At 37.9% G+C, this 24,336-nt stretch overlaps 2 protein-coding genes across 2 annotated transcripts; one reads left to right on the plus strand and one right to left on the minus strand.

Moving 5' to 3' along the window:
• Positions 1–1,147: 1,147 nt before the first annotated feature.
• On the minus strand, positions 1,148–14,190 carry TAP46 (2A phosphatase associated protein of 46 kD). The gene is made up of 9 exons (XM_077393508.1): positions 13,859–14,190; positions 13,616–13,738; positions 10,671–10,757; positions 10,388–10,492; positions 10,008–10,166; positions 8,802–8,837; positions 8,613–8,684; positions 1,682–1,962; positions 1,148–1,557 (listed from the first exon to the last, which is right to left on the minus strand). Exons 1-9 carry the CDS (start codon positions 13,952–13,954, stop codon positions 1,314–1,316), a joined length of 1,203 nt encoding a protein of 400 aa, XP_077249623.1. The 5' UTR covers positions 13,955–14,190; the 3' UTR covers positions 1,148–1,313.
• Positions 14,191–15,395: 1,205 nt separating this feature from the next.
• On the plus strand, positions 15,396–21,718 carry LOC143890499 (26S proteasome non-ATPase regulatory subunit 8 homolog A-like). Its single transcript, XM_077395207.1, has 6 exons — positions 15,396–15,584; positions 16,362–16,440; positions 19,357–19,459; positions 20,554–20,817; positions 20,921–21,032; positions 21,371–21,718. Exons 1-6 carry the CDS (start codon positions 15,480–15,482, stop codon positions 21,509–21,511), a joined length of 804 nt encoding a protein of 267 aa, XP_077251322.1. The 5' UTR covers positions 15,396–15,479; the 3' UTR covers positions 21,512–21,718.
• The last annotated feature ends 2,618 nt before the right edge of the window (positions 21,719–24,336 follow it).

The following is a 24,336-nucleotide window of genomic DNA, read 5'->3' on the forward strand; positions in this document are numbered from 1 at the left end:
GCGACAGCGTCAGGGATGGTTCACTAGGGTTTCGAGGTCAGCCACCATCATCTCCACTATCCTCTTCTTCTACCTCCATCTTCACATCAGCCATCCTCGTCATGGAGCTTGGATCCATGGCCCCATACATCTTCTTCCACTCCCCACCTCCTTGATCTCCACCACTACCTCAGCCATTATCTCTTCACCAAACCCATTTATCTTCTTAGTAAAACCCACCTCTATGTAGATCCGAACCCCATTCCATTGAAACCCCTTTCATCTCCCAACACCATCTCCTAACCTCCAAAGACCACCCCAACTCCTCATCTGCTCCGTGAGGCTCCATTCAAATCTTTTGACATCCAAAAGTAACTTTTACGAATGAGGTCAGAATCTAACTCTAATACGAATCTAAAATTCTCTTTACTCTGCGAGACGGGAGGGACAACTTACTAGGGCAGGAGCGAATAGACAACAAACAATAATGGTCGGGCAGTGGATATCAGGAGAAACTGAGAAAGGGTGGACAAGGAGTTGGAGAAGAAAGAACCACATCGTCTATCCTCCTATCACGCCCCTCTTGCATAAGTTTACTTTCTTCCCTATGCTATAAGCCTTTTCAATCTCCACCTCTCATTCCCAGACACATCCTAAAAGGGAAACTATGATATATTGGCCCCCTTTTCTTCCCGGAGCCACCCCTTGTAGCGAAAAAGCGGGTAGCAAGAGGGACGCCCCCGGAAAGGCTTATAGGATGGGGAAGAAAGAGGATCCTAAATACGCTGGACACTACCCCTTTTATGCTAAAGGGGTGGCCTGGGGAAGGAAAGGAACCTAAAAACACCAAGGCCATAAGGGCAAAATATGCAAAATATTGGGGGGGTTGTCTCCAACGTTCTTCACTAGCAATGAGCCAGTAGAAGGCTTTTATGTGTACAGGAAAAAAGATATAAAACACGTTCAAAAATAAAGTTTAAGAAGAACAATCAAAGACAGTATCCCTGGTTTTTTTTTTTTTTAAGTTAAAGACAGTATCCCCGTTCAAGTACAGATCGTTGCAGAAAAGAGCAATACATAAGCAAACCACAGCCCGCTATTATTAACTAAAGAGAAATGCTCCCTTATGTCATCCCAGGCATAACTAAATATGTAATACTCACATAAATAGAAAAAAAAAGTGATTTTTATTAGCATATAAAGTTCACGAACAAATAACAAAAAACACATACCTGGAAAATAACAAAGGAAAAAAACACATACCTGGAAAATTTTATAGAGCCAGAGAATCCCAATGGATCTCCTTAAAGTTACAAGATTTTGCATCTTCCACATTAACCACAAGGGGTGAGTTTCTTATTGCCAGCCCCGCGAGGATTGTCATCTTTCCAATCATCCCAAGCCCTTGCCTTCTCTTCAGCAGCGTCATCATCATCAGCAGCAGCAGCACCCGGCTTTCGGTTATCTTTGTGCCATGAAGAGTTAGCTTCTTCAAAGAACTTGGCATTCATTTCTTGCCATTTATTCATCATCTCCATTTCCCGTAATCCAGCTTCTTCTATGCTCATGGTGGGCAATCTATCAACCCCAAATCACAGGAAAGGTTGGGCAGACAATCAGGCAGCATTTAATTGGGGGGAATAAAATGAAGAAAAAATGCGTTTATTAAACGCTCAATTATTTGAAGATGAGAAACCCGAACCTGTGACCGGGCTGGAAGACCTGTGCTGCCAGCCTTTCTCTTTCACTAGTTAGTTTTCCGCCAATGACACTTGCTGGTCCAAATATCATTGGTTGGTGTTTGTGTTCATGTGCTTCTGAAGCCTTTGCCCTCCCTTCTAATACGTCTTGAGCAAAAGTTGCACATGTGATTGGCTGTGCTGGTTTTGAGAATTGTGCTTGAATTGCAGCTTTTCGATGGAAAGCTTCTGCTTGCCTCGCACGCTCATCAAGGATTGCTTGATCAAGTTCCTTCCCTCCCTCCTGCAATGAAGTTATCAGTATGGAACTTATGGTGAAACTGGTAAAATGCCACATCTAAGCATTTGTAAAGAACATTATCATGTACCAGAGAATTCAAAGTGGATATGATACATATGACAGATCCGAGTTTACGCTGTGTTTATGTTGTGTGCAGATGAAAACACCCACCACAGGTTTTTTTTTTTTAAGGTAACAAAATAACTTTATTAGAATGTCAAAATAGAGGGACAAGATGTCCCACCATTTACAAACCAGATCCCAAAACCATGTAATCCACCAATTACATAAAAATAGACCAAGATTAAGAGGGCGACTCGGAAGGATAGAGATAGAAAATCCGGGGTTCCGCAAGCCGAGCGCCTTCTTTGGCCAATGCATCAGCGGCAGAATTAGTAGATCGGCGCCCATGAGTTATCTGAGTTTGCAAAACCCAAATTAGATCTCTAATCACATTCTTCATTTTGGACCAAATCAATGGCTTATGCCTATGATATTGACATGGTCCTTCCATGGTAGGGCTAAGTAGATGTATACTTTTCAATCATCTGACTATTGGTCCACTCCACTTGTATGCTTTGCTTGACACAGCATCATATAAAAATCAAGGGAAACAATATATTCACCCCCTTTTTGTTTTGCTTGGGACATCCCCCTCTAGTATAAAAGATGTCACAAATGCACCGGGGGTCTGTCCCAAGTACAAAAAGGGCCGAATATATCACTTCCCTGAATCAATACTATAGACGTGGGCCCCAATTATTAGTTCTTTTTTCTTTCCCAAACTACATGCATCCAAACGAGAGAGACGTCATTCTAGAAAAAATGCTTTCCTTTTTTTCATGTTTGTTGTGCCAAATAACGAAAAGGATTACTCTGAAAAAGGAAAGGAAAGGAAAGCAAAAGAAAAGCTTGCCTTTCTAGGCTGGAAAAACCTTTCCCACGAACCAAACGGGCCCTAAATATATAGATATCGCATAAAAAATCATTTTCTGGAGGGTTATTTCAGTCATTTAGTATGATAAGCCTTTTTCTTGGCATATAATGGGATGACACGTGTCCTACCAAGACATGTCGTCTCGGTTGTAAGAAAGAATTTCTGATTTAACAGTTTGAATCTTTTTCCCGTCTTCTTCATTACAAATCGTCTTCTTTCTCTCGCTCGCCACCAAATCCACCCTTTTCCAATGGCGGCGTCCGATATATACAGGAACGTAATTCATGAAATCGACTCGGTGATTGAATACTTTCACAATCAGAAAAAGTATTGGAGGACAAAGTTTTCTCAAGTTGAGCAGGAAAAAGAGATGTTAGTTTTTTTAAATGAAATATTAGTTGCATACGTAAAAAATGAGTTGAAATCAAAGCATTCTGAAGTTCAAAAGGGAAGAGGGAAGCTGGTTCTTGACAAAAAGCTTGAAAACGAAACTGTAGTTCTCTATTTAAACAATGAGATTGAGAAGGTAGTCTGTGAAAACTAAAACATACTTCAACTGAACCAAGCCCTTTCTCAGCAGGAGAAAAATAAAAAAATCCATTAATGAAATTGAGAAGGTAGTCCGTGAAAACAAAAACCTACTTCTTCAATTGAACTAAGTTTTTTCTCAACATGAAGAAAATCAGAAAGCCATTCGTCAGGAGAAATCAGAGCGAAAGAAAGGCTTCACGGTGGGAGCTATCAGTCTTGGTGCTGCAGCTGTGACAGCTCTTTGCTTTAGAAAATTTGCAGGGTAAATCCCAGAACTTTTAAGGCTTCTTTTTCTAGAGAAGAGAGTTTCCCTTTTCTGTTATCCTATATAAGCATCTTTTTAATTTCATGCTCTCTTTTTCATTCTTTCTCGTTTGGTGGTCTCTCTTTTTTAGAGAAATACTGGATATTTTCTAAGTTGCAGCACCAAGACTGATAGCTCCCATCGTTAAACCTTTCTTTGCACTAAGACTGATAGCTCCTACCATTAAACCTTTCTTTCGCTTTGATTTCTGCTGATGAATGGCTTTATGATTTTTCTCCAGCTGAGAAAGGGCTTGGTTCAATTGAAGAAGTAGGTTTTGGTTGTCACGGACTACATTCTCAATCTCATTAATGGATTTCTTATTTTCCTCCTGCTGAGAAAAGGGCTTGGTTCAATTGAAGAAGTAGGTTTTGGTTTTCACGGACTACATTCTCAAACTCATTGTTTATATGGAGAACTACAATTTTGTTTTCAAGCTTTTCGTCAAGAACCAGCTCCATAGGATCATCCTAACGTTCAAACTGTAGAGGTAAAAAAAGGACAAATTTGTGAAGGTTTGTACCCGTCTATTTTAACCTCCACAAAAAGAAATTATCCATTATTTCTTTAAAAAGGATAGACCACTAAATGATAAAGAATGAAAAAGAGACCATGAAATTAAAAAGAGGCTTATATGGCCTAACAAAAAAGGGAAACTCTCTTCTCTAGAAGAAGAAGCCTTAAAAGTTCTAGGATTTACGCTAGGAAATTTCTAAAGTAAAGAGCCGCCACAGCTGCAGCATTAAGACTGATAGCTACCACTGTTAAACCTTTCTTTGCACCAAGACTGATAGCTCCCACCGCTAAACATTTCTTTCGCTCCGATTTCTCCTGACGAATGGCTTTCTGATTTTCCTCTTGAGAAAGGGCTTCGCTCAACTGAAGAAGTAAGTTTTGATTTTCACGGACTACCTTTTCAATCTCATTAATGGATTTCTTATTTTCCTCCTGGTGAGAAAGGATTTTGGTTTAATTGAAGAAGTAGGTTTTGATTTTCACGGACTACCTTTTCAATCTCATTGTTTAAATGGAGAACTGCAGTTTTGTTTTCAAGCTTTTCGTCAAGAACCAGCTCCATAGAATCATCCCAATATATCAAATTGTGGAGGTAAAAAATGGACAGATTTGTGAAGGTTTGTACCCGTCCATTTTAATCTCCATAAAAAGAAATTATCTAGTATTTCTCTAAAAAAGAGAGACCACTAAATGAGAAAGAATGAAATGAGACCATGAAATTAAAAAGAAGCTTACATAGCCTAACAGGAAAGGAAAACTATCTTCTCTATAAAAACAAGCTTTAAACGGTTGGAGCTGTCAGTCATGGTGTAAAGAAAGGTTTAACAGTATGAGCTATCAGTCATGCTGTAGTTGTGACAGCTCTTTGATTTAGAAAATTCACAGGGTAAATCCTCGAACTTTTAAGGCTTCTTTTTCTAGAGAAGAGAGTTTTCATTTTCTGTTAAGTTATATAAGCCTCTTTTTAATTTCATGGTCTCTTTTTCATTCTTTCTTATTTAGTGGTCTCTCTTTTTTAGAGAAATACTAGATAATTTCTTTTTGTGGAGGTTTAAATGGACGGGTACAAACCTTCACAAATCTGTCCATTTTTTACCTCCACGGTTTGAAGGGTTATGATGATCCTATGGAGCTAGTTCTTGATGAAAAGCTTGAAAACGAAACTATAGTTCTCTATTTAAACAATGAGATTGAAAAGGTAGTCCGTGAAAACCAAAACCTACTTCTTCAATTGAACTAAGCTTTTTCTCAGTAGAAGGAAAATCAGAAATCCGTTCATGAGATTGAGAAGGTAGTCCGTGAAAACCAAAACCTACTTTTTCAATTTAACCAAGCCCTTTTCTCAAGAGGGGAAAAATCAGAAAGCCATTCGTCAGGAGAAATCAGAGCGAAAGAAAGGTTCAACAGTAGGGGCTATCAATCTTGGTGCAAAGAAAGGTTTAATAGTGGGAGCTATCCCTACTATTCACCCAAACACTTACCTTTCACCTTCTTTTAACCAACCCAATTACCTGCCCCAAATCCTAACCGAGTCATCTTAATTCTCAATTAAATCCTCCAACCGAAACCTCCTTTCCCCCCTTTAGATTCAACTGATTCCTTCCCTTTTAAGCAAACTACCACCCACGATTCTAGATTAGATTCTAGCTAATCTCAGTTGCCCCCTCTATCCCTCCAAAAATATTCCTTATGTTCCAACCAATTGAACACTTATCTTTTATCAGCCGATTGAAACAACCCCCAACCAAGATCACATAACTAAATATCCTAGTTCTTAACTTCTTTAACTAATTCTTAAAGCCTCCCAAACAATACCTTCAAAAATCTCTTGAATGTTTAACCTCCTCCTTAGCCATTTAACCAATACTTGGAAAAGTATCAAGGGGAAAGGCCCTCGGCAGGGATTCTTTGTGTGATCTTCGAAGCAGGTGATGGATACGTCAATGTAGGTTGTTGTTGGTATCCAGGAAGCTGAAATTGAAAAGGAAAAGAAAAGAAAAACCAAAAATTTATTTGTGTTCTACTTTAATTCAAGGAAGAAGATGGAGATATAAATGAGGAGATTTCTCCCACCCAGACTCAACTAATTTAGCTTATTTCATAATAAAAAAGCCATGAAAAATTCGTTTACACTCATTTATAAAAGTATTTAAGTTTTAAAGATGTTTTAAATATTCAAGTGTTCAATGAACAATTTAATCAGTATTTCACTGAGTATTTTAAGAACACTCGCACAATACATAAACTCAACACAAAGCATGTTGGTTTGCGAGAAATTGGCACCAGCAAAATGAAGGGCTTAAAAGTTATACGGCTATATTGCATGGATTCTGTTAACTTACAAACTTCTCCAACTTCTCCAAAAGCTTAAGCTGTTGGAGAAAGGCGTTATTTATCTTTTATACTTTAACGCTCCCCCGCACGTGTGGCCCACTTGGCAAACACATGGCACATGTGGTCCCACTTTGGGCCGACCATCGCATGTGGAGTTTTGCTATCCGGGAAGTTTGAACTCTATACCTTTGGCTTTGATACCATGTTAACTTACCAACTTCTCCAAAAGCTTAGGCTGTAGGAGAAAGGCGTTATTTATCTTTTATACTTTAACAAATTCTTTGGCCTCCAATACCGAATCCTGTGTCAACACATTTCGACATGAATTTGCACTCAGATTTGTGTGGGACACTGCCTAATTACTGTTGTAGCTATGTCCTGTACTAATCTTGTTTTTTTCGGAAACATATGACACATTGTTGTCTCTTTTAAAACGTAAATCATGTATATTCCCCATTTAAACATGTTTTCTTCTTAACTTCTAGATAAAAGCACAATCCATCTTCTCCTAATAAAACCCCTAATGCCTCGACCATCCACCATTGACCCCCCCTTCTTCCTCGATTCTTGATCCCCCCCCCCCCCCCACACACACACGCAAAAAAGAAAAAAGAAAAAAAAAACACTTCGTGCTCAACCCTCAACTGCCGAACACCTTCGGCAGACGTAACTTGTTAACAGAAAATACCTAACTTTGTTTCCATGACGGAAAATTCCGCTCTGTTGTTGTGATAGGAAATCCCACACTGCTCTATCCTCGACCCTCAACCACAAAACACCATCTCCCTATGTCCCTTGCCACAGCTTCATTGTTGTGGCGGGAAATCCTGCCCCTTGTTGACGAGATCAGAAATCTTGCCCTTGTCAATATGACAAAAAAGGAGGAGAAGGAGATAATATAGGTCTCTCTCTCTCTCTCTCTCTCTCTCTCTCTCTCTCTCTCTCTCTCTCTCTCTCTCTCTCTCTCTCTCTCTCTCTCTCATTGACTGGCAATTTCCAATTGTGTTCATGAGCTGGTCTATATTCTAGTACGTAAAATGGATGCACATTTTTGGCATGTTCTATGTTTTTTCTCGTTTGCATGGTTCACGGAAGTGTTGAACTTCTTAAGGTTGAATTTGTCTTATTAATGCCAACGGTAGCGGTATGTTGCTCAGACCAAGTACACAATTATGATTTGCGAGGTATGTTGCTCCTCAAATTTGTGGACAATTATTGCTGCTCAAATTGCATAGACAACTGTTGTTGCTCAAGATTTTCATCACATATGTAATATGAAAACATTTTAATATTTATTTTTTTATTTAATTTAATAAAAATTGCTGAATCCACGGATCCTACTTTTTTGGGTTTTCTAAATCTGACGCGCAATTCCAAATCCATGCAACACAGTTATAAAGCTTAAAGGTTATACCTACAAAATGCAGTGCTAACAAGTACCAACTTCAAATCTCTTTATTCTTATGAAACAATTAAATTTATAGCCACATACTAATGGACGTCAACAAGCCTACCAAGTTCAGTGATCCTGATTTAAAGACACATAAGAGCATAAAGCCAATTAGTTATATAGAGATTGTTTTTATGAAATAGACCACTCGGTTATATTCTTAACATCCTACTTTACACCGCAACTCTTTAGAATAGTTTCGATAGCCAAATCATGCCTTGAGAGTGTATAAGTATGCATTCATGGTGTGATAAACAATAAATTATAAACAAAGTACGCACTTCTATTGAGGATTACGGAAGTAGACATGTTTTGCACCATTTCCTACTATCTAAAAGCAATATACAACTATAAATGTAACAATTGAGAATAAACAATGTGGAGGGATGCAAAATGATAATAAGAAATCTCCAAAATGTTACCAATCTTAACCTACAATTCTAAATTACTATAATTGACAAGACTTTTGCTAAAGTTATTATTGATTTGTGATGATGAGCCAGGTGCAAGAATTTGTAGCCAGCCCATATATCATATACGGTGCTAAAAGTTAGTTAGTAAGATATAATGCACAATAATACCTGCAACTGCTTGTCCTTCACAGCGGAAAGCATTTCTTCCTCTTTCTTTAACATTTCCAGCAAATCAAAGGCCTGTAAAATTTGATTGTAAATCAAGACAGCAATAAGTGAGTAACAACATAATTTTGGCCAGCATAATTTTGGCCAGCTCAAAGCCTTTACTGAATTCTGAAGATTGTCAAAGCCAACCTTACTGACAGCCAAAGAGATGGTAGTAAGCCATGCCTGAAAAATAAAGAAAATTGTAAATTCAGAAACACGAAACTAAAAACACAACAATACCATTGAAAAAAAGGTAAAGAAGAGAAGAAAAAAAAAACAAGGAAAGTACAATGACAATCAGAAAGCTAAATAATTCACAAAAAATTATTTGAAAACAATAGGCGATATGCATTTGTTTCAAGTCTGCAAATTAGTTTTCCTTTGGAAAATAAAAGAATTATGTCAATCTAAAAATAACCACGAATGTATCCTTCAAACCTTTGACAGGTCTACAAACTTGACAATTTGAATGTGGCCTTGGCATCCAATTAAAATGGAAAAGACAAGGTCAGTTGTCTCATACTCGCATTATCAAAACATGGCAGTGGGACTATAGATAGATCGATTGGGGGGGGGGGGGAGGGTGACATGTCATGCACAGCTGGGTTTTAGGTTGGCATGAGTTCTCATCTGGGAGAACGGGAACCCTGCCTCAATCTGCGGTGCCTAACCGCCCTTAGAGTAAAAGGGACGGGAACTTCGGAGGGAATGAAAGACCAAAAACGGAAAAGACGAAAAGAAGGTCTGCTGCGGGAGAACTCCTTGGATGGCCTTGGCAGCCAATTAAAATGGAAAAGACGAGGTGAGTTTGCCTCATTATCAAAACATGGCAGTGGGACTATAGAAAGATCGATAGATCGATAGAAAGGTGGGGGTGCTGACATGTCATGCACAGCTGGGTTTTAGGTTGGCAAGAGTTAGGAAATAGGTTTTAGATAGCTCGTAAAGGCTTTTAAATCTTTTAACAGCACGGATTATGTAGATCCTTTTTTTTTTTTTAATATTCAAGCTTAGGATTTTGATCCAATAAGAGGGCGAGCCTTGGCGCAACCGTAAGATTGCTCCATTGTGACCTGGTGATCACGGGTTCGAGTCACAGAAACAGCCTCTCTACAAAGCAAGGGTAAGGCTGCGTACATCTAGCCCTCCCCAGACCCCGCAATGGCGGGAGCCTCGTTCACTGGGCCACCCTTTTTTTATAGGATTTCGATCCAATAATATAGATGCCCGCTCATAACATTCTGAAGAATATTGTGCGCACGCATAATATAAGAACTCGCATACATACATACATGTACTATATATATATATATATATAACGAATTCTCCTTTATTCACAAAATAACAGCTGACCTCTCGTTCTTCTTCACCATCATCCAATGAATCTTCTTCCCCGGCCTCAATGGGAGTAGAGAAAGCTGCTGCTCTGGAAGACCACCCTCGACGCTCTTTCCTTTCTTTAATTTCCAGCAGCTTAGATTCTGCAGCCTTCTGGCGCCTGAATCGAGCAATCTAAAAAGAAGTACGACAGAAATCAGCACCTGCATATTATCAAGTCTTGAAAGAATGGGGCACAAGTAGACAGACAACTAACCCCAACATAGCACAAAGTACGCGGCGCAGAGAGAATTTTAACGCAAAAAAGCATGCATGTGTACACGTAAAAGCCTTAAGAAAAGAATGCAGTTTAGAATATTTACTATAGACCTGTTTAAATATAAATTCAGGCTCACCTTTATAGCCCTTCTAGCTGCTGGGTTATCTGGGCCCTCTTGTGCAAGAGACTCTAACTCCTCTTCAGGTACAAGCTCTAGTGCCTCACAAAAAGAAATGAATTCCTACAATGTACAGCCATAATAATCAACATCAACTGGCAGAAAACATTATGCACTCCTTAACAAAAAGGAGAAAAGTTATGAAAACAATATTACAGAACCAATATATGTCCAGCAGCTCTGATCCCAGATTTACAGAAGCAACCCATCAGATATGCTTCATATATAAAACATGGTTCACCTTCAATCGGTTGTGGGAAATCTTGAGAACTTGTATCCTGTCCTCTTGTGTAAGTTTTTCAGTCAACGCTCCAAGATAATATGGAACCTGGGCAGAAGAGAAAGGTGCAAACATTAGAATAAATGCTGCATAAAATGGCCTTCAGCACACATATAATTCCATGCGAACATTACAGAAGGAGCAGAAACATGGAAAGATATGGCACACAATTAGATGTTGACAAAAGACTTGATTTGATGTATGTCCTAAGAATTAATGATTAGTATATAGAGGAAAAGGAGTGTGCAGTCGACCGCACCAAGCTTAGGTGCAGTCGAGGGCCCCAAACTCATGTGGGCCCACTTTGTTAGGATGATCCAAAGCATTCATTTGAAAGGCCCTTACATAGATGGGGTATGTACAAACAATCAGCTCCATAGGATCATCCTAACCCATCCAAAAGTGGAGGGAAATGGACAGACACCGTTTGCCACAAATATGCCCATTTTTGCCCTTCACTTTTGGAGGGGTTAGGATGATCCAATGGACCTGATTTTTTGTACACACCCTATCTATGATGGGGCCTTGCAAATGAATGGTTTTGATCAGCACAAAAAATGTGGGACCCATGTGTTTGGGCCCTCAACCGCACCTAAGCTTAGGTGCGGTCGACCACACAATCTTATTCCTCTAGTATATAATATATGGGTTACATCTTGAACATAAGACCTTGATCATCAATTCTAAGCACTGCAAAATCCTTTTTCCAGAAAAAGGGTTTCTGCATTTCTAACTTGCTACATTTTTTTACATACTATATGTGTCATTACCCTTCAGATATTATTACTTATAGATCTACAAAACCATATTAAACATCATTCAAAAGACAGATGAATGATTTCAACCTCCCAAATTAGGTTTGAATGTTTGATGGGGCATGGACATCTTCCAGATTAAGTCAGAAAATCTCATCCTACTTATATGATTTGACCAAGTTTGATGGGTTTTTACTTTTTAGGTAAAAATAGTTATGAAAATGCATATTATAAATGAACTAAAAATCGGACAATTCCAAAAACAAGGAATAAGCAATACAAAATTTGATAGGCAAGGATGAAATATACTTGTTATAAAGAAAACAACAAAACTAAGCTAAAAAACAGAGAAAAGGAAACGATAAAACCAGTGAAAAGGAAAAAATCCAAAGGAAGTTCTTGTGGGCGGGGTCATATGATAAGAAAAAATCCCACCTCGTCAGCTGGAAGGAGACTTGGTTTTAAATTTTGGTTTAGGTATGCCTTTTGGCACTTACTGACCGAAATTTACGAAATTTGAAATTTAGGCCAAAACCGGTACCGTTTCAGATATTGGCAATTTCAGTTTCGGTACTCCGAAATTTTGGTTGAAATTTAAAACCATGGAAGGAGGTGTGCAGACCTGTTAGATTTGGTGGGCTTGGAATCATGAATTTAAGGACCATTAATAAAGGCTTGCTAGGTAAGTGGTTATGAAGATTTGGAGAGGAAAGGCACTTGCTTTGGACCAGAGTAGTCGAAAGCAAGTATGGGGTGTACCCTGGGAATTGGTTATCTGATGACAAGTACAAAAGCAGTGGCTTAACAGTATGACGAGATATTTTGTAGCATAAGCATAATTTCCTTGAAGCCATTCGATTTAGAGTTTACAAAGGTAATAGAGTGGAGTTTTGACAAGACAAATGATGTTCGGAGGATGCGCTAATGAACATGTTCCTCAATTTTTTTCAAGAAGCATGGGTCCAAGATTGTTATTTGAGAAAAGAGCGTAGAATCTCCTCGATCAAAGATAAATTTCAAGCGAAACTTTTTTTTATAGGAAGGTGGACAGACTAAAGAGTTGCACAGCTGTTGGGTATTCAAGAATCTATGTATACAACAGGGAATTGTGGTAGAGAAAAAAAGGTATGGATCTTGACCTCATCTAGGAAGTTCAGTTACTTTTACCTCCAAATCTCTTCTGCTCTCTAATCGTCTCAAACCTTTTCCCTATAAAATCAGAATTTCTTTTTCGATTTTGTTACCATTTCTTTATTCTTTTTTACTTTTGTAATGGTTTTTCTTTTTAATTGTTATTGTATCCTCTCTTTTTTTTTCTAAATCCATATTTTTTACAGATCAGTTGAGCAAATGCTTTTATTCCCTCTTTGTTGTTATTTGATTCTTCTCTGATCCAAATAACTGAAATTGGGTATGTTTTCAATACCCATGAATCTCCGATGAAGAGTTGGGTGGTGGTGTATGTTAAGTAAGGGCTGCCATGGACTAGGAAGAATCTAAGGCAAGCGGAAAGATCCGAGGTTAATAGTGGGTGTGGGGTTTTGGGGGGTGGAAAAGGTGAGAGGAATGAAATCAGCCTCCTATTTTATATATTTGATCTTGTTAAAAAACTGGGATGGATTGGAAAAGGCTGGAGGTGGGAGGGGAATTGTAGATGAGATTGTAAAAAAGTTGATGGGTACGAGAAGCAGATGATATTCAGAAGTTAGTGTTTGGGATTGTGTTGGTGGATACATCACCTCTTTGTTGTTTCCATTGGTCCAAGGGGATCAAATCCCTAGGGCTCTGATACCATGTTGAGAGAGGAGAAGAGTGTGAGAGAAAAATAGTGAGTTAGAAAGATGCTCCCCCTCACTTATGTATTTATATTAAAGAGAAAGAGTACAAAGACCATAATGCCCTTAGGTAAATAGATACACCTTCTAACACCCACCACCTTTATATTTAAAAAAAACCCAAAACTATAAAATAAAAATAGAACTGGATATTAATTGATTTGCAACACTTACTAGTAATACTAACTAACATATTTCATTGGCAACAAAACCAGAGACTTCAATTATTCAATATCTTGAAATGCAGAGCACCCTAAGAAAGAAAGCATGATGAATATGGAAATAGTCACCGGACTCATAGTTGCCAGAAAATTACAAGAAGATATTTCAGATTAGCCGTGCTGATATCCTCTTTCGACTCGTTGGTAGAGAACAACCCTAGCTTGCTTATCATTGCATCGCAATTTTGCAAAGCCTCCAATCCCTTCCTCAAGGTATCCTAAAATTACACGAATAACATTTCAAAACTACTTGAACAAAAACAAGAAATGAGAAGAAAACCCTAGGTTCGAAAGAAAAGAAAAACAGATATCAAAACCCCGAAAATCAATAGAATTACCTGATCGACACCGGAATCTGACGCCGTGTAATGAATCTTCCGGGCCTGCTCGAACAGCGACGGAAGTGGCATGTCCTCCATTTTCAATCCCCCCATCCGAACAGACTAACAATAGAAAAAAAAAAAAAAACTAGAAACCCTAGAAATCAACCGAAGTAGGGCGAAAACCTTGTAAAATCGCTAATTTGGGAATCCTGTAAGAACGATTAAATCACAATAAAAAACAGAGAGCGATCTGTTGTGTTGATGTAGAAGAAGAAGAAGGAAGAAGGATCGGGAATCGCCCTGAAAGAGAACGAAGAGGAATTCGCTAATAAAAAAAACAAACCGAAGAGCTTTCGAAAGATAGAGAACACTTTCTATTTATAGATGGAGTGGTTCTGTTCGGCGGGCAGTGGGCCCGCTTGGAATCAGTACCGTACGCATTATTGACGGTTCGGATGATCCTATTCTGGGCCCACAAAATCGCAAAGTCGTTGTTAGTTGGTCCCCATCTGATAAATGGGAATTTTCTGAACAATGAACAATGTGGGCTTCTGCTTTTACGGTTGTTTTGAAGCCAGACCAAATTAACGGTTAAGATCATTAGATTTTGCCATCCGTATTTGCCTCATTGCATGCGAAGGAGCTGGCAATATGTAGATGGGCCTACCGATTTGATGATCCAAACCATTAGTTGATCGCAAATGAATTGTTAAGGGATGGTTAAAAATGAAAAGGAAAAATCTCCTAAAATTAGAGGGTCTCATGAACATCCAAGGGGCTATTTGGCTGCATTGAAAATTTTCAAAGGAAAATTGTTTCTATGAAAATAGTGTTTTTTGGTATTCTATAAATTGAGGAATTCTAAACTGAAGGGTGCCCTTGCATAAATGGGGTGAAAGGGTGCTCCCATTGGCTGCAAGGGATCGATATAAATGCTCAAAACGTCCCTTGCAGCCATTAGGGGCGCCCTTTCACCCCATTTCTTCTAGTTACGTACAATGACACAAGGCAACCATGGAAACAATTTTCTCGACTTTTGTACCTTAGAAAATGATTTTTCCAAGGTTTGCCCTACGTTAAAAATTAGTTGAGGTAAAAATTTCGAAGTGGTAAAGTTCGACTTCAAATAATTTTTACCTAAAAAGTGATTATCAAACCTTGGAAAAATCACTTTTCAAGGAAAATTCATATGGTAGAGCATTTGTAAGAAGAAAAAGGTGGATTGGGTTTAGTTTTGTTATTCATGGGCCCATCATGCATATTGAATGGGACGTGGTGATCAAGACCATTGATCTTGGGGCCACATTCATCTTTTTGAAGGGCTCTTTTTGAGGCATTTTTTTATTAAATTTTGACCATCGATGTTTCCAGGCTTTGGTAAAAGTAAGTGGGATCTCCATCCGATGTGGGACCTCCTTGTTGGGACCCACATCATCAACCGTCCAGATCACATTGCTACGTATTCAGTGGGACCAAGACTAATGTTGTCATCGAATCTGCGCGTCTGTGCTTAGCATTTGTATTTAGTTTTCGGTCTCTTCAGAACTTCATATGAGTATATTTTAGAACAATTCGAAGGCTTTCTTCATTGCTACGAAATCCTCTCTCCCGAAACTGCAATTTCAGATAGAGAGTAATGGATCCGAAACTGATCGAAGTCTCGCAGCTGTTCGAGCGCTTCAAGGCAGCTTTTATAAGAAGCGATTTCCAGACCTGCACGAACCTCCTATCTCAGCTCAAGGTAACCCTAACGCAAAAAAACAAAACCCTAACTTACTCCTCATTTTCTCTATCTTTTCTTTCTCATTGCCTGATCTCTGTCTTTCTTTATGTAATATCATGCCCTAAAAATATTCTTAATATCATCCAAAAACAAAACCCTAACACGTCCTCCCCGTACATACCTGTGTAGAGGATTAGCTTGAAGAATGCTTCCCTTTTCTCTTATATCCATCTTTATCATTACTTTGTTATTTACCGAAAAGAAAAATAAAAGATGTTTTTTTGTACTTCAGATGATTTGTAATGACTCTATGGTTCATCTCTGATGCGTTTGTTTTTACCGATTTTGGGCTTTTTGTTCTTTTCTCTAGAGGTGGGTTCATTTGTAAAAGTATAGCATAAAATTTTTAGAATCTGTGAGAAATAATAAATATACAATCCAAGGGACAAATGGGAAATTGGATTAATAGTTTTATTGATTTTAGTTTATACATAGTTTTATTAACGTTTTAATGGTTTATTTACTTCAGCAAGCTCCATAAACCATTGCCAAGGAAGTTTATTTAGTTAGAATATTTTATGCTTCTGCATTGGAATGGATATATCTACTCTCTGAATGTTTCATTTATTATGGTCTCAAAATTTTGATTTACTAAACCTCCTTTCTTGCTATTAATCTGATCTCCTTTTCTCGTATCCTTTCTTGTCACTACAACATGTGTGAAACTCAAGTGAAATGTGGTTGGATTTCTGATATTTCCACCTAATGTAAGTCGTCTTGCTGCTTTGCTTACAGGTTTTGTTGACGGAGTTTCCAAGCCTCCCACCATTGTTTAAAGAATCTCCCAATGCCGTTCATGAACTAACAGTAGCAAGTAACATTCATAAGACAAACATATCCTTGTTATTTTACTGTGTACTCTATTATGATTTATTATGACATACTGAGTTTCTTAACAAATCATGGAATTTGTGTGGGTGATACCTGCATTACCTGTGGTCATATAAATTTGCAATGTCAAAAGTAAGAATTTTTTTGTTTCCTTATTACTCTTTATTTCTCTGATGCATTTTCTGGTCACATGAGGCAACCATTCTTTCTTGGAAGGTATGTGAATAATGAAATTATGAGTTATGAGCTATGATTTGTTGACACAGACACGAAGTGTCAGACACGGAAAACCTCCAAAATTTAGAAACGGGGACACGGCTAAAATAGAGAGTATATATAATCTTGATTTGTGTATATAGATTTGTGTGCTACGTTTCGACACGGATGTGGGGTGTATGACATGGCTAACCCCTAAAAATCTAGAAATAGTGGCACGTACATACATATAAAGATACCTACACTTCTAGCAGACATTTAAAAGTGTCTCTCAGAGTGTCGACACGGGTGTCGTGTCAGACACGACACGACAAGATATGTCAACAATAAATTCGAAGTGTCGGCCAAATCATGGGTTATGAGTCGAAAGTCTGGCTATTGCATGTTCTTTCATGTCTTTGGTTGTTTGCTTGAAAGGTTGGACGAGTATCTACTCCTGTTTTTTCAAAAACATAATGAACTTTCTCCAAAAAGTTATCTACTTCTGGTGGTTAGCACTTAGCACCTCTCCTAAGTTCAAATGTGCTTGATAAGATTGGGCTATTCAAAGTTGAAGCCTTCTCTTTTATTCAAGGCAAGAAGAATACTTATGTGGTCTGAATAGGCTACACTTTGGTACCTTTAAGGCAACCTGGTATTTAGTTTTCAACAGTATTTTTTTTTTGATAAAATAGTTTTTAACAGTATTTTTTTTTCATAAAATAGTTTTCAATAGAATTTTTAGCAAGGTATTTTAGAGAGGAACTCTCTACTAGAGGTTCAATCCCCAGATGAGTCAAGACAGCTTGATGGAGTCTTGTTTCTTAAAGGGAAAAGATCCTATATAGGACATGAGAAAAATGAAACAATTTAGAAAAAAATAGCCAAGGAAGATGTGATGGATAATATGCGGATGGCATCTCATTTTTAGCATAACGAGTATTCTATGAAGATTTGCTTGTCGTGATTTTCATCTATCACAATGGCTTCTGTAAGTGAGGATGGGCATGATCCAAAGTCAATGTAATGAAACCTTATAAGAAATTAAGTTGCTTGAACTCATTTCCATATTGCTGCAGCATCATACCTAAAGACATAAATCTCCTGCCAACTTATCCATGAAGACAAGATCAAAGTCTCTAGCGACGCTTCCTCTCAATGCAAAACTCACACAATGATACATTCTCCGGCCTTGTTTGTTTTTGGATTTTGAGAACCAATTGTGAGTCCAAAACTGATTATTGGACTCAAAATTATGTTTGATTTTGAGACGTGCATTGTCGCCCATGTTTGATAATTCGGTGCATACCACATTTCACATACGATTTATATAAATATTTATGCATAATACATACATCACATTTCACATGCGATTCATAAAATATAATTATATAACACAACTGATATATTATACCACTAATACACTTACAGTTTGGTTTCGATGTGCAATTTGGTGGAGATGCAAACAGGAACATTTCGGTTGTTTCGTGTCAGTTTCTGTGGAAAATTTAAAACCATGATTCCAATTCCATTTCACAAGGCCTCATTGTCATGAAGGAACCCTGCTAAACTGGTATAGACAATGGATTTTCAGCAGCCGTAGTTCTACTGAATCCACGCATGCACCTACGCTTAACACTTAAATTGCTGCTACCGTCAAAGTTGAGCTTGATTCTTATGGAAAAATAAAGAGCTGACCCTATCACATGGCATGAGGCTAGCATGTACATTTCCAACTTTGAGATGACTTTTCCAGAGAAAATCTTCTAAAGTCAAAACGTTTTTAGAAACATCAATAAAAATTAATAGAATAATGATATGGTAATCGAGTTGGGAACCGAGAATTCAACCGAACAAATAGCCGCCCCCCCCCCCCCCCCAACCACCACCACCACCCGCCCCACCCCACGCCCACTCCCACCCCCGCCTTTTTCCTTTTTCTTTTTTGCTTTTTTCTCAAAATGTCAAAACTACCTTTAATGGTTTGATCGGTTCAACTATTGGTTAGGCAGCCGGTCTCCCTAGCAGCACTAAAATTAATATGATGATCTACCATTATGAAAATGCACTTTTGCATGCTAGTCTGCCACTTATCCCAGATAGTTGATAGGAATAGAATTTGCCATAGCCAATTCATTCTAAGATTCTCACTTGCAAATACTCCTACAAAGTTTGAAAGAGTTACTAGAGCTGAGATCAATCAAAACATAGAGGAGATAAATGAACATGAGTCAAATTGTCTTCCCAAGGGCATTTAATTGAATTATAAAAAGGTAGTAAACACAATTTACCTTCTCCAGTGTTGTTTCTTCAGCCTTGTCAAATATCGTTATTTGACATGGACAGATTTCTTCTCATTCGTCAAATGTATCATCTTTGGATTCAAATCTCTAGATGTGATATCATGGCTCCTTTTTTCTTTCCTTTTTTAAAAAAAGATGTGATATCATGGCTAAGAAATAAGTCTGAAAAATCCCAGACTTTCTATCATTACTTTCTTCTGAAACGTCTGTTTCCTTTTATTTTATAAAATGCAATATCAATAACAAAGTGTCTTATGCTTTCTCAAGCTTTGTTGAATTTATTACGGCATGCCTTCTTGATTATGAACAGCTTCACGGGTTCTCATTACTCCATATGTGCTAGCAGACCCTTTCATGCTCTTTTAATTCATATATATTCATGTTGCTGGGCGACTTTTCAGGGGATATATTTGAACATGCTGTTATTTTGAGTGTGAAAACTGAAGATCAAGATGCTTTTGAGAGAGATTTCTTTCAGCTGAAACCATATTATTCCGATACATGGTACTTATTTCTTAACTTTAATATAGCCTTCTAATCAACTTATTTATTTATTTATTTAGTTTGATGTTTGTGAAACTAATCTACTAGGTTCAGACTTCAGATATTGTAACAAAATAAATCTGAACCTAGTAATCTACTAGGTTCAGACTTATTTTGTTTCTAAATCTGGTAGAAATCATGGGAATACTTAATTGGACGCTTGTTAGAGTAATCGAGTAGATCAAGATGCCTTTGAGAGGGATTTCTTTCAGCTGAAACCGGATGCTTGTTAGAGTAATCTAGTAGATCAAGATGCCTTTGAGAGGGATTTCTGTCAGCTGAAACCATAATACTGATGCATGGTAGTTTTTTCTTAACTTTAATATAGCCTTCTAATCACCTTTTATTTATTTATTTAGATTGATGTTTGTGAAAGTAATCCACTAGGTTCAGACTTCAGATGTTGTAAGAAAATTCAGACTTCAGATGTTGTAAGAAAATTCCTATCAGTGAAACTTTATTACCTTTATCCTGGCCTCAGGATGGACAGCTTGCAACTTATTTTGTTTCTAAATATGATAGAAATCATGGGAATACGTAATTGGATGCTTGTTAGAGTAATCAAGTTTCCAAGTTTAGATTAAGTTGGAGAAAGAAAATAGACTAGCCATGCTTTTTTTTCCTATGCCGAAATTTTCTGTGGCTTGCATGTGAGAGTGTCCATCTGGCATTGACTACCGATGGATAAAGCCGTGATTTTGTCACTTCATGCAAGTAAATTTAAGTGAGAGTGAATAAAAAATCGGAACTTTGATGAAGGGAGAGTTGGGGTAATGTTTCAAGCATCATAATAGGTTCCACTATTAGATTTGAACGCCCAAAAAAAAAAAATCAGAAGTTCTAGTTGCTTTTTCATTTTGCTATAGAGTTATTGTGATCTCTTTAACAGTTTGATTGCAGATTCATTAAATGGTATGCAAGTTAGATTTATCATTGACCAGGAAATCCGATGACTTTTCTCAGTTGTTGGCAGCAGCCAATTACCTTAGCCTCTTTTGGGTCACTTTTTATTTTTCAAAATTTTCTTACTTATGCCTTCCTCTATGCTCCTACAGTGGAGTTATTCAACCATCGCTTCAAGAGTACCCGATCCTGGGCCTGAACCTTCTGAGGCTCCTTGTTCAAAATAGAATAGCAGAATTCCATACTGAACTAGAGCTGCTTCCAGCTACTGCGCTAGAGAATCCTTGCATCGAACATGCCGTGGAGCTAGAACAATCCTTCATGGAAGGCGCCTACAACCGCGTATTGAGTGCCCGGCAGACAGTGCCACATGAGACTTATGTTTATTTCATGGATCTCCTGGCAAAGACAGTGAGGTAATATGTTTGGACTTTGACTCTATGGTTATGACTATTCAAAATTTTAGTGCTGGAATTTGGGCCTTTACTAATAGTCTTATTTTCAATCTGTTGCTTGCAGAGATGAAATAGCTGGTTGTAGCGAGAAGGCATATGATTATCTGTCTGTTGCTGATTCCAAGCAAATCTTGATGTTCTCCTCTGACCAGGAGTTATCTGTGTATATCACAGAAGTAATGCATCTTTGAAGCTTCCCTCATGATTTTTGTGTTTTTTCTTTGGTTCTTTTGGTTTTGCTGATTAATTGATTTGAGAAAGTACCTTTCTTCATTTTCTTTATCATCTTACCCAGTTACTGTCAGATTTTCGAGTTATGCATGTGTGGTCAACAGCATCTTGAAGTGCTGATTTTTTTACCCAGTTATTGTTAAAGATTTCCAGCTTATTTTATTTGATGCATGTTTTGCATCCGTAGCTCTCTTAGTTTTTGTGCATGTATGAATGTGTATATGTATGCCTAGATAATTTTCGTGTGTAAAAAGATAAACTTATTTGCATTTGTTGCTTCCAGGAACATCCAGAGTGGGAGATAAAGAATGGTTGTGTGTTCTTCCAGAAGGCAAAAGAGTCTGCACCTTGCAAAGAGATACCTTCTCTGCAACTCATCAATCAGACCCTCAGTTATGCCAGAGAGTTGGAGCGGATTGTGTAAAACTAATTCCCTTCATAGTTATTCTCCTGAAGGCGATGATATCATGAATTCTTAAATGCCCATTTTTTTCCTGCAGCATGGTGAATTGTTTTTATTTCTGTCTTGTTAGTAAAATGCTTCAATTCCCAAAAGGAACTATTTAGCTCCCTACGACATGGCAAACATCAATTTGGTGATTCTGTTTTTAAGATTTGTTTCTCTTTCCAATGTTTAGTTCCTCTATTAATACATGCTTCTTAAGAATTTGCAAAAATAAATCGTCTTTAGAGAATGTTTGGCAACTTTAAAAAAAATACATGGAATACTCTTTTAAATTCCTATTTTAAACAAGGTGAAAGAAGGGTAGAGAGGGCTGCTGAGAGAGAGGGAGATTTGATAGGGCCTTGACTAAGGAGAGCATCTGATGAGGAAGGCAGAGGGAGGGACTGGCTCCTTTTTAGCCGCTTCTTACCCTTTCCTCACTCATGCCCTCTCAAGTCTCTCTTCCCATGATCGCATCCTCCCTAATCCTCCGGCCATTTTGATTGAATTAATATTCCAGTGGAAAAATTTTCACGGTTGCCAAATGTGGCCTAGGTAAAGAAATATTCCATGAAAAAAATGTTCATGGTTACCAAACATGCCCTTATTTTGTTCTATTTATGTAAAACCATTCGTATTGTTGTGTTAACCTATTGCCATAATGTCATTGACTGCTTGAGAGAAATTGCCTAATAATGTGACCCATATAAAGAGAAAATCCACTTTCACCATCTCTGACTCTACTCTTATGAATAGAACAGGTGGTCCTTATTAGCGTGAAGAACATGTTGGACATGCTATTAGTAAATAGAAATTGAGAGCTGTTATATGGTGAATGCCCATATATTTCCTTGGAAATATATTTACAGGCAAATGTACAGGTGTAGTCCATCCATGTCTGATGATCCAAATTCTTCATCTGCTACTCCCTTTCAATGGAGGGCCCATGCCTTCAAATTCTCTCTTATGTAGAACTTTCCAATCTAATTCCTGGTTATTTTCATAACAAATGTGAAGTAGTCTTTCTTTCTTTCTTTTTCCATTTAAAGGGTACGAATCCGAGGGTCAGTGCATGTTGGTGACTATGAATCTTCACCTATCTAGTAATGAGATATGGATAGGAAGGGCAGGCTAAGGATTTGAGAGACAGGAAGGCATGAGGGGGCTAAAAATTTGAGGGAAAAAACTTATCTAAGCCCGTGTTTGGCAGCCATGAAGTTCTTTCTGTCCCTGTAATCAGTGTACTAAATGGTGAGGTAGGGCAGAGGAGGGAGACTGGGAGAGAACTGAGAAGATTGAAAAACAAAGAAAAGAAAAACTGCCCAAAATAAATTTTATTTTTCCCATGTATTTTAGCCACTTCTCACACTTTCTCACTCTCCCTCTCCTACCCCTCACAACTGGCCCCATAAATATTTCTCCTTCCCCTCACACTTCTCTTGCCCCCACCTTCGATTTTTAGAAATGTATTAAATTGCGTCCGTTTTTCTGGTTAAATTTCATAAAACTTAAGCTAACAAACTAAAAGCAAAACAAGTTTCTTGGTCTGCATTCATTTCATATTATTCTACAGATAATAAATTGAGATTGTTTGGATTTACAAGCATTTTATGTCCCAAAAATCATCTGAACTCATCAAAGAGATAATGAAACCAAAGATATTAAAAATGGAACCATCGCTGACCTCAATTATTCATGTTTTTTACCTGTCATACCAGCAACTACCTGCAATGTGAACAGATACAGAAAATGACATGCCCCGCAAATATTTGGCAACAACTACTACTGAAATTCAAGGAAACCCAATAAGTGAATCTATAACTACATACATCACTTAAGGCTGGCTGTGGAACTTGCTTGGATGTTTCCAAGGAATCCAAGATAGGACTGACCACAGCCGGAAGGAAGAGGCCTGAAAAGTGCACAAAGAAAGAAATATCAGATGAGACCCACTCTAAGTATCTTCAAACAGATGCATATGAAAATATCTAGTAAATCATACTAACAGCCAAAGATGCATGACGCGTAGTATTGTTTTGATAAAAGTTTAACTTTGGGTGAAATTGTTGTTTTCTTCTAATTTTTCTTTTCTCTTTCTTAACATCTAGACTTTAGTGTTAAAAGTCTAGATGACTAGATGTTAAGAAAGAAAAAAGAAAAATTAGATGAAAACAACAAGAAGCAGCATGTGCATAAGACGAGTGTAGCGGAGATACAAATGCTTAGATGAATGTGCGGCCACACAAGGTTAGATCGAATAAAAAATGAAGACATTCGTAAAAAGGTGGGGGTGGCACCAATTGAGGAGAAGATCAGAGAGCACCGCTTAAGATGGTTTGGGCATATCCAACGTGGGCCTTTGGATTCTCTTATGAGAAGAAGTGACTCGTGCCAAGTTGATGGAGTAAAAAGAGGTGCCAAGTTGATGGAGTAAAAAGAGGTAGGGACAGACCGAAAACAACTTAGGTAGAAGCAGTGAGGAAAGACTTGAGGGCTAGGGACATAACATAGAACATGACATTGGATAGGAGAGAATGGAAGAAAATGATCCATGTAGATAAATCCAACTACTGTCAAGAGTAGACTTAGTCGATTTGAGCCGGGTAGATCCTTTCACGTTCTTCATGAAAAATTTCTGAAGGATTCATTAGCCGACCCCAATTAGATAGGACAAAGGCTTAGTGTTATAATCATTTCTAACATTGCAAAACTAAAGCCTACAGTAGCATTAAACATACATATTACGTTGTAACATCTAGAAAACTAGGGTTGACATGTGTTGGATAGGCCATCAGTCTCTGTTC

This window comes from Tasmannia lanceolata, unplaced genomic scaffold (genome assembly GCF_043159265.1).
Source record: "Tasmannia lanceolata isolate RefF3 unplaced genomic scaffold, GAP_Taslan_0.1 ptg000013l, whole genome shotgun sequence".
NCBI lineage: Eukaryota > Viridiplantae > Streptophyta > Magnoliopsida > Canellales > Winteraceae > Tasmannia > Tasmannia lanceolata.